This window comes from Harpia harpyja, chromosome 14, assembly GCF_026419915.1.
Source record: "Harpia harpyja isolate bHarHar1 chromosome 14, bHarHar1 primary haplotype, whole genome shotgun sequence".
Classification (NCBI taxonomy): domain Eukaryota; kingdom Metazoa; phylum Chordata; class Aves; order Accipitriformes; family Accipitridae; genus Harpia; species Harpia harpyja.
The window spans coordinates 384,657-403,059 of NC_068953.1; the positions used below are offsets into that span (position 1 = coordinate 384,657).

The following is an 18,403-nucleotide window of genomic DNA, read 5'->3' on the forward strand; positions in this document are numbered from 1 at the left end:
CAGGAAGTTGTGGAATTTGGAAAGCTCCATTACAAACAACTTCAGAGGCATGATAATCCCTACCTAATTCACCATGCTGCCTGAAAAGTCCCTTTCTCTATCCCTCTCCCTGCCCCACCCCTTCTGCTCCCTCAGGGGGATCAAGCAAAAACTCTCACTGCAGTCTGCTTGACCCTTTACCCTGCAAGTGATCTTCAGAGCATCACTCTACAAATGTCCATGAAGTTCTGAATGACAGCCCATTTTAAACAGCATGAGTCTGGGGCAAAGTCACTGGCAAAATCACTCAATCAGTCTCTTAACGCGTGTATGATTTACACAGCCAAGAATCTCTGACCAGAGACTTCAAGACCACCTTATCTGACATTTGCAAAAAACCTCCAGGAATCTGGATTTGAAAAAGCTAAATTTCAGCCTTTGAGAAAAGTTACACATCGAGAGTACATATGCCTAAATGTACAAGCTGGCTTAAAATAAATTCTCACACAGTGATTATCAAAAAGGTCAGATTTTTGTCTAATATGGCCTCTAGGTCCTGCTGTAGAAATTGAAAACAGCTACCTATCCAGTCTCACATCTCCTACTATACTAAACCAACTACAGATAGAGCAAACTCACATTAGCTCAGCTCTTGTAATAACATTTCAAGGTTAAATACAGTTCAGACTCCATAAGGCACTGAGTGTATGTATGAAACAATGCAAACCCCCCGACAACCCTGCCACAATATGCCAGTGCATATTGTTGCACGAGGTGGACCTCTTCTGGTCAAGAGCTTGTGCTCCAAAACACCTGGTTCCATTAGTCTTGGCTAAGCAGAAGCCTACAAGGATCACAACATTATATGGCTTCTTTTAAAAGTAACTAAAGCATATGGCAGGGTGAAGGGGAGCAGCAAGTCAGAAAGAATCACAGAGCACACATGTGAGTCCTTACCTCAAAGAGTGTCAAACTTTCATCGTTCAAGATGGTTCTGGGAGGTGCAATAACTGAAGTTAAAAAACAAGTTACAAAACAGGACCACCCAGCAACCAAAACAATAAATATAGCAGGTATGGGAGGGATTACTGCTCTTTAAAGGAGTGACACATTCACACTGCCCACATAGGCTTCTTATTAGGTGGAAGCATAACGTGGCTAAGTGAGCAGGTTCTATGAACTCTGAGGCTGTATTTAGGGAAGGAATTCCTCCCCAGGTCATACCTCATGGCATCACAAGATCCCATATGTACCACAGCTAGGAACAGGCTTTGTAAAGTAAGGCCAAGTATTACCAACAGCACACTCACACAAGTAAAATGGCAAGTCTGCATCTGCAAGGTGGCTTCTTACAAAGTCTCTCAAAATGCCAACTGTGAAAAAAGGAGAGAAAGGTTTACTGAATTACATTTGTTTCTTCAGATGCCGGGAAAAAAGGCAAACCTGCAACAGCAGAATTGCCCTCTACAACATCTGTAGATTGCCTTTTCCTCAAAAGAACACTGTTACACTGTTACAAATATCTTGGAGAAAAACAAACAAAAAAAAAAAAACACTTAAGACATGCTGGTCCCTTAGCAAAATCTAAGGATGCCAGTAAAGTTCTTCCTAGGAAGTCCAATACCAGCTGCAAGATTTGCAGAGGCCAGCCAGGTGAGACTCTGGTAACTAGTTATTAGTTCTTGTTCCATACAAAAGTATAAAAATAATTGTGTAGGTAACCATCACTGCCAGCTGAGAATAAGAGGATCTCCATTAACAACAGTAAGGGCTATTTGGTGTATGGTCTGACCACCTTTTGTCAACTGACAGAGGCAGAAAGGTTCATCCCCTGTTATTCTTATTACAGTAGGTAAAGCTTTTTCTTCCTCCTGTTTTTTTGGTTTTATTTTGGATTGGGGGAGGGAGTGTTGTTGTTTTGCCCCCAAAACTTTTTAAGGGCTAACGTAGAGGAAGTGTCTAAACTCATCTCAGTAACATACCAGTTGGACACAAACAATGGGATGTCAAGCGGGACAGTTTCTTGAGCACAAGTATTTTGTCATCAAGTAGCCTGACAGTCTCCATCAAGTAGTCCTGAAAATAAACTCCCCTTAACTAAGTTAATTACCCCAGACTCTTTTCTCATCCCGTTCAGGGGCCCTATAAGGACAGTGTAACTAGCTACTGCTGCTTTTTCAGAGCAGTATTACTTCACTGGACAGCAGAAAGATCTGTCCAGAGCCCCTCTCTTTTGTCATGCAACTAATCAATGATGAGAGAGGTTAGCTGCAGCTACACAGACTGAAGCAGAGATTGCTCTTACCAGTTTCACTAGGACGGAAGAACCCCTGTAGAACGTGACGGTCTGGAAAACGGACTCTCAATACCACCTAAGTTAGAGGCAAAGCACATTAGGTCAGTTGCTTATGGCTGTTCTGTAACACCTGTCCTCGGCTTAGAATTTGCAAGCAAGTTTTGGGTTTTTTTAAATGGGTATATTTGAGATATTTACTCTACAGGGGTAGAAGAGCATACTGGCTAACAATTACTGTGCAGCTCCTTGGAGAATGCGGGCTGCCTGGCTTTCACAGGCTGTAAGAGAGCTGATCTATAGAAACAGCGTGATGTACAATGCAGCAGCACTTATTCAGAGAGTAGGAGCTCCCTGTGCTAGGTGATGCACAAAGTAGAAAGTCACCCATGGACAGGTACAGATAGTGTATCAGCACTCTGAAGTGTCCATAGCAGCAGGAATCCTCCTGCGATAGATCTGAAGTAACTCATACCATTCCATTTCCACCATTGGTCAGAAAGCACTTAACTTGGGAACTTAATCTCTTATTTTTTTGCAATAAATCACCAAAGACAAAAACTGCATTAGGATTGTACTTGCAGAGTAAGATATCTCCAATCTGTAACATCTTATCATTTAACTTGTAATGAGATACTATCAAAATGTCAGAGTCTACAGAAAAGAGGCAGTTAGGAAAGCTCAGTCATACAGACTGATGTATGTACAACATAAGGGGTTTGAAACATCTAGAACAAAATAAAAGGAGCTATATTGCCTGCCACTCAACCACATCATTACAGGACAGCTGATTTTACGTGGTACAACTGTTACAGAAGTTCCACAAACAATTAACAGGGATGGGAATTTGAAAAGTCTTCTTCTAAGTAGCTCAAGATCCTATTGATCACAACTCATTCCTAAAGTTACTAAACCCCCAAGTCTGGACTAGCCAGAGGGACTGGAAAAAGAACAAAGGCTACCTTTGGGTAACGCTCTAACTTCTCCTTCAGCTGAGCCCCCCTCAAAGATTTTGTCATCAGTGGAGCTTCTTCCAGGCGTTTCCTAGATACATGGAAAGACAACAAGCTTTCACTTCTGTGATTTTAAGATGTATTTTTATTTTATTAAGAAAGCAAAAGGTCCAAGCAGGACTGAGAACTGCTCAACTGTTCCATGTATCCCTCACAGCTTTTTCCCCACCTCCTGTGGTTCCAACCCCAAAATCTCATGTATGGAACTATGGAGCATCAGCAACAATACTGTATGAAATTACTTTTCTTGTACATGTTTAAAAGTAAGTTCACTACAGCAGATGCCAGAAAAGATATTAAGAGCAGGGGAACGTTTGCTTAGACTACTCAAGAAGAGATGGACTTACTAATCCAATAAAACAGACAGTAAAGTTGCGTGATTACTCCAGGAAGGGAGAAGAGGTACTGAAGCTGAAAAACAATGCTGGCACAAGAAATTAACGGGTAGTAATTAGCAACAGGGAAACAAAACAAAAATGAGAAGTTTCAGATCATTCAAGAACTGGCATTGTAGGCTGATGTTTTAAAAGGAGTAGTGGGCGCAAAAAAGAAAAAAAAACCTACCTGTATTTAAGATGAAACAATAAATTCAAGAAAACAATTATATATTTCCCTGTAAGCAAAGAAATAAGCTTACATCCAACAGATCCCATGTTCAGCTTTAGTTCCTTTTCCTTGTTCGCACTTAATTCTGAATAACTGATTTACTAGGCGAGATTTTGGTGAAACATTTGATCATGTAATTCTCCACAACTATTTGCAAGTTAATCTCTTACACCTATACAGTTTGAAGGACCTCTTTTTAAGAATCATCGAGGTATCTCAGGAACAGCTGCTGAACAAAATAACTACCGGCTTACTTCACCAATGGTACCCAGAACTGTCAGCTGGTACACCACATTCCAAGATGCTCTGAAAGTGCCAACTCACAATCTGAAAAGAAAACATGAAACTAACCCGCCCCATTCCTTCTTTGTGTACCAATTGCTGATTTGCACCAATTTTCAGCTCTTCATGAAGTCAGAATTAAATTCTAATTGCATTTAAAATATTGTATTGTATGCAGCTACTTTTTGTTAAGGTTCACCAGCTGAGATCAGAAGCCAACTGGTATCAGTTTCATGTGTAACTTGCCTTTATTTTTATCCCTGGCTGTGAGGGGAAAAGGGATTACAAGCTTCAGCAAATTTGGAAATTAGGTCTTTTTTCTGAGGGGGCTGTATTCCAGTAACCCCCAACCAAATGACCCTACATTTATACCACTAAATACTCCAGACCCACAAGCGGCAGAGCAATTTTCAGGCCAATCTGTATACTCATGTGGATTTCAGCGGCCTGTGGGGAAAAAAAATCAGCTCTAAGTAAAAAGTTCAACTCAGACTTAGTTACAGCGTAAAGTAGGCTGTCCCACAGTCTCGGAGAATGCTTGTGATGTTTAAAGGAATGTTATGATCCACTTGAACTAAATACTTTCATGAAATTCATTTCTTTATGGAACATATAGACAGGAAAATGGTGCTGTGACAGGGAGGCTAGTTTATCTTAATCTGAGTTTTTAGTTCAGAACTGGAATAACAGTACAGTAAAATCATGAATATTTTGACAGCAAGCTACTTGAACAGTGAGATGCATAGTTATTAGTCCAGCTTCTTATACTTCTTCCCCTTCTTTGTGTGTGTTCCAAACATTCTCACGTCTTCATTTGTGGCTAAGTTTGATTTTGCTTTATTTCCATTTGGGCAATGTCTCAAAGTTGGTCTTTTCTGATGAGATCTAATAAAAGGTTAATTCTGTTACTTAAAACACAAGGTGTTTCTTACTGGCTGAAAATGCTACTAGCTACTACTGAAGTCAGTGAGACTTATTCTTATGAAGCTGGATCACTGTGCTCATACATTTGTCCATCACAAGTTACAAATTCCATGCATTTAATTCCTAATAGCTAACATGAAGTCAGATCAAAACAGGTAGCAGGAACTCACCACTACTTTGGGCCTCTAGCAATAAAAGCACATCTAATTACAAAGGCAATAGCTTCTCTTTCAGAAGAAGGGAGAAGGAAAGAAAGAAAAAGAGGTGGGGTGTTAAGTGGCTTCGAATAGCCCTGACATGCAGAACATGGGAAGGAATCTTTCTCTTAATCATTTCTCAGTGAGGGCCCATCCCTGATTAGCTTGAGGTTCTCAGATAAACTTATCACCACACAGGCATCACAGACACTTCACGATGAAATTTTCAACATCCACATGAAACCATTATCCCATGCACAAATGCTCAATTGATTCACACAAAAGCATAGGTTCTGTCACAGAAACAGGACATAGCCCTTGAACTCAAATGGCATAAAGGATAGAGATTTCCAGTGCTGATCATTAATTCCACACCCAGTAACTTATCTACAGCCCTTTACCCAGAGATCACAGCCAGCTATAGGTGCATAGTGTCACTCTGCTTAACAAAAGGATATGGAGCAATCTCACTTGCCAGCAGAAAGGGAACTTGCCTCTCACTCTGCAGCTGTGCCAAACGTTTCCGTACATCATCCACTGTGACTTCAAAAAACTCATCAGGAAGCTCTTCTGGGCCAGCAGAAAGCGGTTCTAGTAGGTCTAGGTGACATACAAGCGGCTCTCGTTCTACAAGCTACAGAATAAAAATAAGTTTTGATTAGTCTTAAATGCATTACTTTACTTATGCTATAAGGTTCCTGAAAAAAGTAAAAGGACAGTATTTGCAAACTGAAATACACTCATTAGTGTGGAATTCATGTCACTAAGATCAAACTAACAATACAGAGGTTGTCAGTGTTGCCATTTTTTATAGCTGATAGAGCTTGAGGCACAATTCCTCCCAAGGAGCAGCAGGAATCTATATTGTCAGATGAGTCACACCCTAGCAGTTAGCTGCTCTCCACTGTCAGTATAGGAAGCTCAGGGTAATAACCTCAGCAGTAAGATACCTAACATAAGGAGAGATGACTCCTTTCCACAGAGTGCCTGGGGAATCTCTTCACTTACAATACAATGATATTTTGCAGCTGAACCATATTTCTAGCTAGTTACAAGTACTCAGAAATTACTCCTATCCCAAAACCATAACCTACCTCTCTCTGCTCTACTCCAAACCTCTCTCGGTATGTAATCACTTCCCTACCGTTCTACAGGCAATATACAACTTACACAGGTGCTATTCTTCATACTACATATTATAAACTGCTCTTTTAAGTTTATCATCTGCCATGCACTCCTGGCTCGCATCGTATCTTCCGTTCTCTTCACTTCACGTTCTCTTGCCACAGAACCAACAGCACTAGTTCCCAACCAGGGCTCACTCCATTTCTTCTTGCTCTAGAGAACAATCCTTTGTTTTGGTAAGGTAGTTTTTGACCTGTTGAGTTCTCTGAACTGAGCCACTGCAGGGTTTCATTGTATGTATTTCATATTTTTAACCTGGCTTCTGGTGTGCAGAGAGCTCCCTTAGTGAAAACCCTTTTGTCTTGCACTTGCAAAGTACTTAGCACTGAAATCAGCCTTTGTTGCAGGCAAAGCAGACAGATGCGAGAGGAACAGTTCGCCGTATGCATTAGCTGCAATAAAGGTACTTAATACATTTATTGGCAACTTTCCCTACACCCCAGATGCTGAGGATAGGCCATTCAGGCAGCACACAGACCTCAGACAGCCAAGACACCCCTCTCACCTGCTCAGCAGGGCAGAGGCAGCCTGGCCGCTCTGCTCCCCCTGCCTCCAGAGCCCAGAACTGGGAGTTGGATATCATGATGGCAAACCTTTCAGCACAATTGTGTCCTGGCCTGTAACTGTGGTTGCAGTTATTAAAAAAATAACACCAAAACCCACAATCCCCCAAAAACCCCAAACCAAAACCCCACCCCCACCCACCCCCAACATATCAGAGAAACAGCATTCCCTGTGTCTGAAGAGAGAGTGACATTATGTATCCCTCCCAATTTAGAAAAGCTTAGATACTGGCTACTTTCCCTTATGTCAAAAGCAGCAGCTGTGCCAGTAGGTGACTATAAACCACTACCGCAGTCAAACGCACAAGAAGCAGTTACACCTATTGGCTCTTGAACAATTCAAACGTTTTAAATCACAGAAATGTTTAAATGCACAAAGCTTGAAAACAAATGGAATATCGTACTGCAGGCTACAAGAGATGCAGGGGGGAAGCAGTCCATGACTGAAGAACCCCACGAGAACAAAAACTTTGATAGTTAATGCAACATTTCTTTACAGCCACCTGCCAGCCTAACACAGCTCTAGGCTGTATGAACAAACCTGATGCCCATTCCTTCTCCCTTCATATACTCTTTCCAATCCTAATTAATGCCCGAATGTCCTCCTTCCATCTGTTCCATGCATTCTCCCTCCCCCCAGGCACAGGCCCCTTGGGAACAGAAGGAGTCTCCCTCAATTGTCAAAAGCAACAACACAAATTACAAGGCAATGTTCACCCTGCTTGTGGGCACTAAAGGGTAATTTGAGAAATTAAAAGAGCGAGGTTGTGTGGGTGGGACCCTTGGCTACTTTTAGAAAGTTGAGCAGGGTCAGCTCTAACTAGCGGGTGAAGGAGCCTGATTGCAGCTTTCCTGGGGCTGGGGGGAGGAATGCCCAGCGCTGCAGGAGTGATCCTGAGCGTGCAGAGCCACCCTCTGGGAAAGGGCCTGTTGCACAACAGTCCTAACTGCTGCCTGCGGCTGGTCTGGTAAGGTCAGATCGATGTCAGAGGCCAGAGGAGAATTAATCAGGCCTCCCCAATAATGAGGTATGCTTCAATCTCCTCAAACAGGCTTAAGTTTCATTTCATTCTAAACACACACATACTGAAAATAGACTTCTCCTTCCAAAAAACATCAAAAAACCCTAAGACTGAGCAGGCATATCCTATAGCATGTTGTGAAGGGTGCTGGCATACAATGGAGAGAATTCCAATGTCTGCATCAGCAAATCCTAAACTTACCATTTAGTATTGGCTCTAGCAAGCACTTTAGCTAATCCTAACAGTAGCAGGATTCCACAGGGAAAGCGTCAGTCACTGCCCAAACGATGGTAGTAGCTAAAGACTTCAGCCAAGACATCAGAAATCACGAAATAGCAGAAGGCAGACGTATATTCCAGTCTTAAGCGTTCACCCTCTTCCTCGCTGTGGGGTTGCTGCTCCAGACCACTGTATGTTAGAACTGTCATTCAAGTGTCGCTTTCCAGACATCTTCGTTCAAACAAATGGGTCTCCATTGCCAACAAGGTACTGCAAACAGACAGTCAGGAACTTCCCCTCTAAAGCCATTCCCCACCCTACCAGAACTACCTATGTGATGTGATACAAAATCTGCCACTTCCCAGACATAAATGCCCTGTTCTTGACCTCCAACTTACACCCAGCCAAGATGTCACCGTTTAATTCTCTGCAGCATACCTGTACTGGCCCTGCACAGACACACAGCTACCTTTTAGCTCCTAAGTCTATAATTTTATCTGTTTCCCCAGTCAACACTGAGCATCTTAACTTCCAAACCAAGACAAATTACTTAGCTACTACTTAACATGAAGAAACATACTTTTCTGTACAGAAGAAGAACCATATCTGTGCATGTCTAACAAGACTGCAAAAATACACAATTAGAGTAAGAATTCCCTAATGTTAAATTTTCAGCTAACCCCCGATAACAGAGTGAGACCTCTGGAGAGATCTGTAATGAGTGAGGTTTTGTGAAACATAATTCAGGTGGCTTGAGCTTGTTTTTCAGAGTTTCTGCAACTCAGTTCCAGAATTGCATGACAGGGTCTGATCAGAGAAGGGCAGCGCAAGGTGTCTACTAAGCACTGCTTAGCAACCAAAAGACATCATCATTTTGCCTCTGAGGATGCAAAGACTGCCACATCATAATAATATCATAATATCTCCTCTGCCACGTATTTAACACCCCATGGAATCAACCATACATCTCGCCTCCTTACAGACGAGAGAAACACTCTTCAGAGAGAAAGAGGTATCCATTCCTGTTGCTTTACTAATTCTCTCTTTCCCCAGAGTCCAGCCATCATCCTATTCCTCTTTCTTCATCCATTACCATTTGCTCACTTAGGTATTCCAGTTAGGCATCTGTCAATCCGAGTACTCTCAATACAGCCTTATTTTAATGCACCACCAACAATTCTAAAGCACAGACAGAATCCGAAAACTACCTTCCCACTACCAGGAGGCTACCAGGTACACCAACTCACTTCCCAGTCCACTGCACATCTAGTGTTTTCTGCAACCATGACAAAAGGTAACTATCTCCTGCAATAATAAATGGCCACCATACAGCAGTCTCTACCTTCTGCTACGTAACTCTAGAGGAAAGCAAGCTGTGCATTTTGCTGTCATATTTCTGTCAGCAATATCTTTCAGGAGCCAAAGATGCTGCATTATGGTTTGTCCCTTCATTCTTCAAAGTCTCTACTTCCTCTACCGAAGTTGAGATGATAGGTGCTTCTCACCAGTAGGCTGAAGCCATCTATTCACAGCAGGGTCTACTAGGCAGTCTATGCGATAAAGCCAGGTGTCAGGAAGAACGCAGTTCACTCTACGGTCACCACCTTGGACCTAAGCAAGCAGGTAAGCTGAGAAAAAGTTTTATTTCATTTTAAGTGAAGTAGTGGCTATTGTGCTTTCCACAGCAGCAAGCTCTCCCTGGAGACCCACCTCCTCCCCACCACCTCAGGGAGCTCTAATCTCATGGGGAATCTGGTGTAAAGTTACCTTCTAATAATTAATGTTCTGACATCAAAGTCAGCATGCAGCTGTCTGTAAACCATCTTTAGACCAAGAAACGAAGGGACGCCGGCACAGATTTTATCCAGCCTCTCTCTTCAGCTTCAAAAACCACACACAGGCAAAGCATTAATGGGAAGATTCTTTTACAAAAATGGACCTTTGATGTTTAAAAATAATTTGTTTTGTTTTGGGTTTTTTCCTCAGGACTGAAAAGGGACAAAAAGCAGATGCCATGTGGCTAGCCCTGCTCTGCTGTTGCTGCTGAGAGCAAGGAGAGCGGAGGATGGCAGGAATGGAGGAGGGAACAAAATGTAATCAATCAGCAGCAAAAGTACCAGAGATCAAAGGGCTTGAAAGCAGCCGTCAAAATCACATGCTGTTTAACACAAGGGCAGAACCCCCACAACAGAATATGCAGCTGCTTCCAAAGCTGCTCTCAAACTGGAAGGGAAGCTGGCTCCAGAAGTGCCTCTGAGTGGTTTGAACTGGACTGCAATTCTGAGAAAGATGCGGGATCATGAGAGTCCTTAGGCCACCGCTGTTCAGCTCTGCACCCAACAGCACAACTTCACATTAAGCTGTAGCCAGTAAAATGATAAAATTAGTTCTGTCTCTCCAGCCAGCATACAGAAAAGCACAGACAACAGGACTGGTGAAGAGTACCACCACAAACCCTCGCACTTCTTCCTTCTTTCCTTTTCAAACACAACTGAAACCCCTCCTTTCCAAATCCCTCATAGGTAAGAGTGTGATTGAACCAAGAAACACATTAGACTGGACAAATCACCAGCCTACTGTTTAGTTCTCCATGCCCAGGGTCTGTTCCAAAAGGTTAAATAAAACCGATTAGATGGACCCAAACATGTTTCTAATATACTGAAATATTCACCACTGGGTTGGCAAGGCCTCTTTCTGCTACCTTTGTAACTGCTCCAGAGTCCTCCTTCCAGGGTCTGGCTTCTGCTCCTAAACAATTCAGAAACTCATCAAGAATGGACTGCAACCACAAAGAAGTCAACCAAGGTAGAATTTCTGCATCAACATGAGAGCATACACATAGTCTTGCTAAATTCCTCCTGGATCAAGTTCCCTTTGAACCTCATCAGGCACCCTTTCTTTCTGCTTCTTTCTATTTTTTTCATTGTTTAATCCCATGGCTGGATCAGAACCAGAGAGAAACACAAAACTCCAACTCTAGGAGGTACTAAAGAGTGGGAAACAATGAAGGGGATCTCTAAACACTAAAGGCAGCCCTAGTGATGATGTGTGTAGTGAAGGTGCAAGGAAAAGAGCCAGTCACAGAGAATCCAGGATGTGAAACTCCCAATGCACAATAATGTGGAGTAAGTTATGAATTTAATGCTTCCTGTACTTCATTTTATGCTACTTGCCAGACATATCCAACCTTGCTGAAGGCGTTCAATTCCATACAGCTGCCCTACAGAAAGCATACTTAACATCATTCAAAGGCCATCCTGGGATGGCATCACAGCACTCTTGAGCCACCAGTTCTGGTATCTCTACACGGGCTAAAGCATTTTTACTTTTAACCAATACAGTTTTACTTCAGAGTCACCAACAATGATGACAGATGTGCAATTTGTCTTTCTGGGAAAAGGGTTAGAGAGAGGTAGACTTTATTTAAGAACCAGGATATTTTAGAGCAAGACAGAAAACATTTATATGCAAGCAGAAATAGAGAAGGAAAAGGATGGAAGGTTTCTCCTTCATCTGCAATACTAAGAAAATTAAGACTCACAGAAAGGATGGGACTAGACTGAATGGAAGATAAAAGGTCCAGACCATTTTTTTTTTTCCCCAAATATCAAACTCTTGGCAAGTAAGATGCAACTGTAGCTGAAAAATTCCTTTCCTAGATCCATAACCCTTATATTCTACCACACATGTAACCAAAAGAGTTAAACTATAAGTCAGAGTGACCACAGGCAGAAGGAACTCTGAGGAAGCAGATGTTAACAACTACCAGCATGGGATACAGCTTATACAATAGCTTCACTATGGAGTTCCACAGGAAGGCTCAGACGGGAAATCTTAACACACATTACAACCTAAGAGTTAGAAACTCTGACCATCTTCTCAGATCTTGGAAGTCATGGGATCAAGTTGCAACAAATCTATTAAGATCGCTTCTGCTCCTAGAACAATCCTATAACAAGCTAGAAAAGTTATCCCTTTCCATATGTAAAATTCTACCAAGCTTGTACCTCTTGTGTGATCTGGGAGATAAGTCAGTCGCAACAAGCAGTAAGCACCTCCAGAGAATTATAAAACACAAGTCTGACCAAACTCTGCTCATCTTTAGCAAAACTACACAGCAGACAGCAATTTTTAAGAGAAGAACAAGTACTCGGGGCTCAGGTGACAAAGTGGGCATTTGTTAATGAAATTTGCATGGAATTTGAGGCACAGAGATTGAGGCTCTTCTGGACTGTGCTTTTAAAGCAGTTGTGTTGCCTCCATTAGAACCATTCACCAAGGATACCTCAAGGTTCAAAGCTTTGCTTGCCTCTGGACAGGAAATTCTTAAATTCCCACCCTTCACATTTCCTACAGTAAACTGTCCAAAATGCAGTATTTCCTTACTGAACTCTCGGCAGAGCTGTATGTCACCAAGGCACGTGACCCTATATTATCAGGAAAAAGTCTTAAATGTGGAAACATCTTTTTCCTCGTAGAAGCTCAGCCTCAGGCAAGGCAGGATAAAAAAAAGCCCTCATTGCAAACAGATTTGCCCTTACCTGTTCTTGCTCCTTTTGCAGTTCTTGGCTGTTCTTAGACTTCTTTGGCTTAGAAGGGCCTCCAGGGCTGGAAAAAGTTGTTGGCAGCTTTGAAGATGGCATATCTAACCCAAGAGATGGTGCAGCTACAGAAGAGTCCCCCAGACGCTGTCCATCTCCAAAAAAAGGGACAAAAGGGATAGACTCGGGTTCTGAGGAAGGCCACAGCTCCTCCAAGCTGGCATGAGATTCTCTAACCAAGTCTTGCTTGTCTGTGCAGCTGTTCAGAGACATGGCCACATCCCTGTGGTCCAAGTCCTTTGGGAATGTGTTTGCTTGAGGTAGGGGCACATCCACTGCTCCTTCAATAGAGCCTGGCCTCACTGTCAGCTCATTACACTGCACCGTGGCACCCACAGCTTCCTCTCGACCAGACGAACTGCATTTCTTCATGACAACTCTTAAAGACGACACCAAAAGGAATAAAAACAAAATCATTTATCCTAACAGTACTGCCCTCCCCATTCTCAACGTGACCATGACACAAAGACGACAGCTAGACTCAAATATACCCCTAATTTAATGATCTGCTTCTTCCAGACACTCACAAAGAACAAGCTCCAGTTGCTCTGAAGTTAGAGGTGGGGGGTCGGGGGTTTGTGCAAAAAAACAGAACAGGAACTACCCGCTCCACAGGAAGAAAACTGCCTTCCAGGAAAAAAACAGCAGTCAGTTGTAAAGCACAGCTTCTAATCACTCCTGCCTGCTGTATATACTGCAAAGAACTGGCTAGAAGATCACAGAAAGGCTGTCATTCTCCCCCACCTCACCCTCCCAAACAGTCAGCAGGAGGCACTGCAGGGATTGGGAGTTTAATGCCTGAAATCCAAAGCAGGGAAGAATGAAGTGGTAGATGATGGTCCTCTCATGAGAGACTTTTAACTTTAAATTGTCTGTTTCATTCACAGGGGAAAAAAAAAAAAAAAGGGGGGGGGGGAAGAATAAAAGAAAGAAACAAACAAGCCCCTTTAATCTGCACATGACTGGTCAGTGCCAGCATCTGCAGCTGTGGGAAGCACATCTGGGCAGCAGTTTCAGATAAACAGGCAAATGCAATAATTACTGAGTGCTGCAATGTTTGTCTTTTTTAATTTTTTTCGTAATTTTTTTTTTTTTTGGCATTTGAAACAAAACAAATTCACCACCAGAGTGGAAAGGAAAAATAAAGAGTCCAAACTTTGCTCCTCCCAACCTGATGATGGCACTGCCTCCAGTCAGGCCAAGTGACTTCAGTGTTGTCTTCTCTAGGGCATCTTTTCCTGATATCTGCAACAAAAACAGAGGAAAGTAATTATGGCAACTGCCTCCCTGGGAGAGCATTTGAAGTGTTCTTTCTAGAAAGAAGCCCATATCAAAACACCACACAGCACCAGAAACAGCTCAAAATACACTCTTTCTGCAATTGGAAATGAGACCTGTATCCATCTGTATTCACCTGTGCTGCTTTACCAAATTCACTGCTTATTAAATCTCAAGGGAAGATGACCTACATATATTTCCATCCCATACATACATCCATATCAGATCCGACCTCAGCAAAGCATTATTTTTATGTCAGAAGGTAAATCACAGGCAACATCTCAGAGTTGAAAGACAGTCGATTTTATTGCATACACCTCCCATCTGCTTGTAATGACATGTTCCAGAATAAAGATGATCTGTCCACAGAGGTCAGTGGGAAGTGAAAGGGACAGCTAGGGAGAGCAAATTCCGTAATACGCACATACAAAATATTAAACAAAACATTAATAGCAAAAGATCAAAACACAGAGAAAAGCAAATATTTATTAAAATGAAACCACTGTTTTGACTCGAGCTTTAAAAGAAGTTGGAAAGAAAAAACACAAACAGGTCATTGAGCTCATTTTATGGGCTCAGAGGTCTAAACGGCCCAGGGTTACGTTCCAAGAGAGCTTTTTTCCATACAGACACGTCATGCTTTGAAAAGACCAACATTTTTCTACTTCCCCTCTCAAGAAAGTTCAAAAGAAACACTCTCCAGGTTGGAAAGCAGAGCTGAGTTTTTCTTATTTTTTAGGGACAGGAGGAAAAGAGACTGTTAAGACGACTTTGCTGACTTACCTCATCTCTCATGTAAATACAGACTGGAGAGAATTCACCATGCTGTTCCATAAACTCCCTGCAATAAAGAGTAGAATACTGCAGTATCTGTAGAACAGTCTACCCCCTCCAAACCAATGTAGAGCAATAGTAAGAAGCAAAATTAGATAGCAACACTCTCCTCTATGTTTCTCCAGCAACAATCATGACACAGTTCACAGAATCAGTATTAGTCATTAGGTAAAGAATTTGCTCCAATGCATTCACTGTTCCTTAAACACAGCCCTGCAAGTTTAAAAACAAAGGAGAAATAATAAAAGTTAATTCTGAAATTAGTTGATCTTACTAGATAAATTTGAGCACATCATTCTTCATGTGTCTCAGTACCTGACCTGGAACATGACTTAATAATACTTGGTCTTTTTAACCCCTTATCTAAGTTAAATAGTTATTACAGTTTGGACTGTACTTTCCTTGGGGACAGGTCAGTTTCTTTCCATGTATGCATAGCACCAAACAGAATGAAATACTGCTCTAAAGCAAATGATCCGATGATGAAGAATTTGCCTTAGTATCAGACAGATTAAAAAAGGAAAGAAAAAAACCCCAAAAACAAACAGCAGAAGCTTTCAGATTCTGGAGACCAGGGACAAAACGAAGCCAAAGGAAAGGCTGCCGCAGTAGACAAAGTGAAGATCAACCCACATTTAAGCATTTCAGTGAGGTAGGACACATACTAGCAGTGATACAAACTGCTGACAGACCATCTGCATAGGAAGACATATAGAGAAGGGGAAAAAACAGTAAGATGCTGCTCTTGACAAGATGCTACTCTTCCCATTTTCCTCTAGATAAGCAATTCTGAGGCATTCAAGTAAAAGAGAAGCTTTATTACATATGCACTTGATCAAACACAGAGGATGGACTGGGAAAAGACAATCACTGCCTGTCACAGCAAGTCTCAGTTCTCATCCATCCAAGAACAAGCAATTTCAAAAGACAGTACTTGTGGAAAACCCTACAACAGGGTGTTCTTAATGGGGGGGGGGAAAAAGGGACTAACACTTTTAGCAAGGAAACCTCAGATGTCTGTAGAAAAGTAAAAAGCCTTAAAGAATTAACCAGTACATTACACTGAAGCACTGAAATCAGTGAGAGAATTAGATTCAAAAGCAGAAGAAATTCTCTTTCATGTTGGTCTCCCCTTTGGCAGTCAAAGTGAAACTCAAACTGAAATCAGCTAAGAATGTGGTAAAACATGAGATTAAGGAGAAGAATAGTTTGCTTCTCCCCCCCAAAGCACACCAATGGCAAAAGGTGACCAGGAGAACACTGTCCATCCTGAGACAGTGGTGGTTCGGAAAGATAACTGACTGAATTCTCACAAGCATTTTTTTCAAAAGTTTTAAATTCAAGTTTCAGCCTAACTTAGCAGGAGAAACTACAAAACAAAAGGTGAGAAGGTTGGAACTGATGAGATTTATCCTTCTCCATAACACCCCAGTAGTTCTTGTTAGCCCATTCTGTCCTGAGCTCTCTGGCATTGCAGTTGCACCAGGACATCCCTTGGTAAGGGAGATGTATATACCATCTACACTGCAACAACTGTTTTATCATCAAAAGCAAAACAGCTGAAATTCTTCCTCATGGTAAACTCCCTTGATCTTAGTGCTCTCGGGAGTCCGGGGGGGGGGGGGGGGGGGGGGGGGCTTTCCCCTGTGCCTCACCCCACCAGGAAACAATCACCCATCACCTGTGACTTGAAGAGAAACCACTTCTCTGCAAATCAGCTAATGAAATCCACCTGACAGCCCAGTAAAGTGATATATCCTTGCTCATCTCCTGAGGCCTCTGAATAAAAGAGGCTGAAGCTAGTTCCTTGAGGCAACTTGTCATTTTATGCCCTTTTATGCCGGTGTTGACTACTGAACTCACGAGGAGCTTTGCAAATGACTGACTTACAGGGTTATGTGAACACTTGCACTTAACTGCCTCTTAAGTCACCGGATTCTAGTCTCTGCAGTGAACTTCACAGGAAAAAAAAAAAACAACTGCAGAACCCTGGCAGCCTGAAAAAAAATCCAGTATTTTTCACTGGAAATTAGAAGTTTTGGAAAGATATTTCTACTTCAATCACTTTTCTGCATTGTTTGTAATTCTGCAGTAGCAGTCATAGCCACATATTCTCCTAAATATATTTGCACAACGTTCATCAACTTGGTGTCCAAGTGTCACTAAATTTAAGCAGGAACTCAGACTGCTTATATCTAGTGCATCACTTACACCTATCATTTGTACACCAGGGACTCATTCTCTATCTTATGCTTTAATTAGTGAGCATCATACCTGGACGATGGAACAGGGAATGACTATAAGAGGAGGATGTCGGTGATCAAGGCTGGGTTCATTCTGACTTTTCCTGGAAAGGAGTTTCATGAACAGAGTTCCACTACTTAAAACATCCTGCCTTCAGCATCGTGTAATATGTATTTCGGGATGCAATATTACCAGACACAAAGTTATCTCCAGGGGATCCCTTAAGTAGTAGTTAAAATCCATTCAGTCAACCAAGCATCTAATTCTGAAGTGACTATGTACATTACATAATATGTCTGTGCTGTGGCCACACTGACTACTGCTGTTAGAAAGGCTTCTACTTCATAGCTGGTAAGTCCACAAATAGGCATGCAATAAACCCAACCTTTATGGAGAGACCACCTTAAGACAGGAATAAAGTTTTCTGTTCAGATAAAGAGGAAAGAAAATAGCCCTTAGCACTTCAGCAATCTGCTTGCACAGCAGAAGACAAGAGTCTGCATAGTCAAATGCATCTTACTACTTTCAATGCAGCGGTTCCAGTAATCTTAAGTATCATTGTAATGTTCAAAGTTAATTAACAACAATAGCTTTGCCAATATTATCTTATGCAGTCTTTCTATTATGTCCAAAACACGTCATAGATGAGCAGCTTAGCAGAATATACATACAATCAATGTCCTACATAATATTGTAACATGAATCTATTTAGCCCAGCACAAAGTGACAAAACAAACTGAACAGGGAAGGAATCAACCAGCCGACAGAGTAGAAAATGAAGGGAAACAGCCATTAAGTTCCAGGAGAATTCATCAAGGACATTTACATTTACACTCAAAACTCAGCTTCAATGAAATGTCAGTGAAATAGCTGGAACCAGAAGTCACTCAGGATTGAGAGTGCCACCTGGAAAATTACGATACTCAATCCTTGAGTAATCCTCAAGAGCAAGAGCACATCAAAGATTGCCAGCTGGAGGATGCGGGGGGAGCAAACCTCTTAAGTACAGACCAGAACTAAGACTTATGTTTGGTTTAATTGTAGCAGTCTATCTCCCTTCTTGATCTAAAGGTTAAAACTTAAGCCTTTCTAAATAAAGCATGCAACAGCATGGTGATACGGGACAAGGTGAGTCACAATGAAACTGAGAAGCTCCACTCGAT

General features: G+C 41.9%; 1 protein-coding gene across 8 annotated transcripts in view; it reads right to left on the reverse strand.

The window, feature by feature from the left end:
- The window catches only part of ASPSCR1 (ASPSCR1 tether for SLC2A4, UBX domain containing), a 50,181-nt gene that overhangs the window by 21,306 nt on the left and 10,472 nt on the right, over positions 1-18,403 (reverse strand). For all 8 annotated transcript variants that reach the window (XR_008238272.1, XM_052808066.1, XM_052808065.1 and 5 more), the window contains 8 exons: positions 14,946-15,003; positions 14,056-14,129; positions 12,825-13,263; positions 5,789-5,928; positions 3,235-3,316; positions 2,285-2,351; positions 1,290-1,352; positions 937-989 (listed from right to left, as the gene is read on the reverse strand). Coding sequence is in view for 7 of the 8 variants with exons in the window: in XM_052808066.1 (XP_052664026.1) it covers positions 937-989; positions 1,290-1,352; positions 2,285-2,351; positions 3,235-3,316; positions 5,789-5,928; positions 12,825-13,263; positions 14,056-14,129; positions 14,946-15,003 (976 nt within the window). In the remaining variant the exon portion in view is untranslated. The remainder of the gene's footprint in view (positions 1-936; positions 990-1,289; positions 1,353-2,284; positions 2,352-3,234; positions 3,317-5,788; positions 5,929-12,824; positions 13,264-14,055; positions 14,130-14,945; positions 15,004-18,403) is intronic.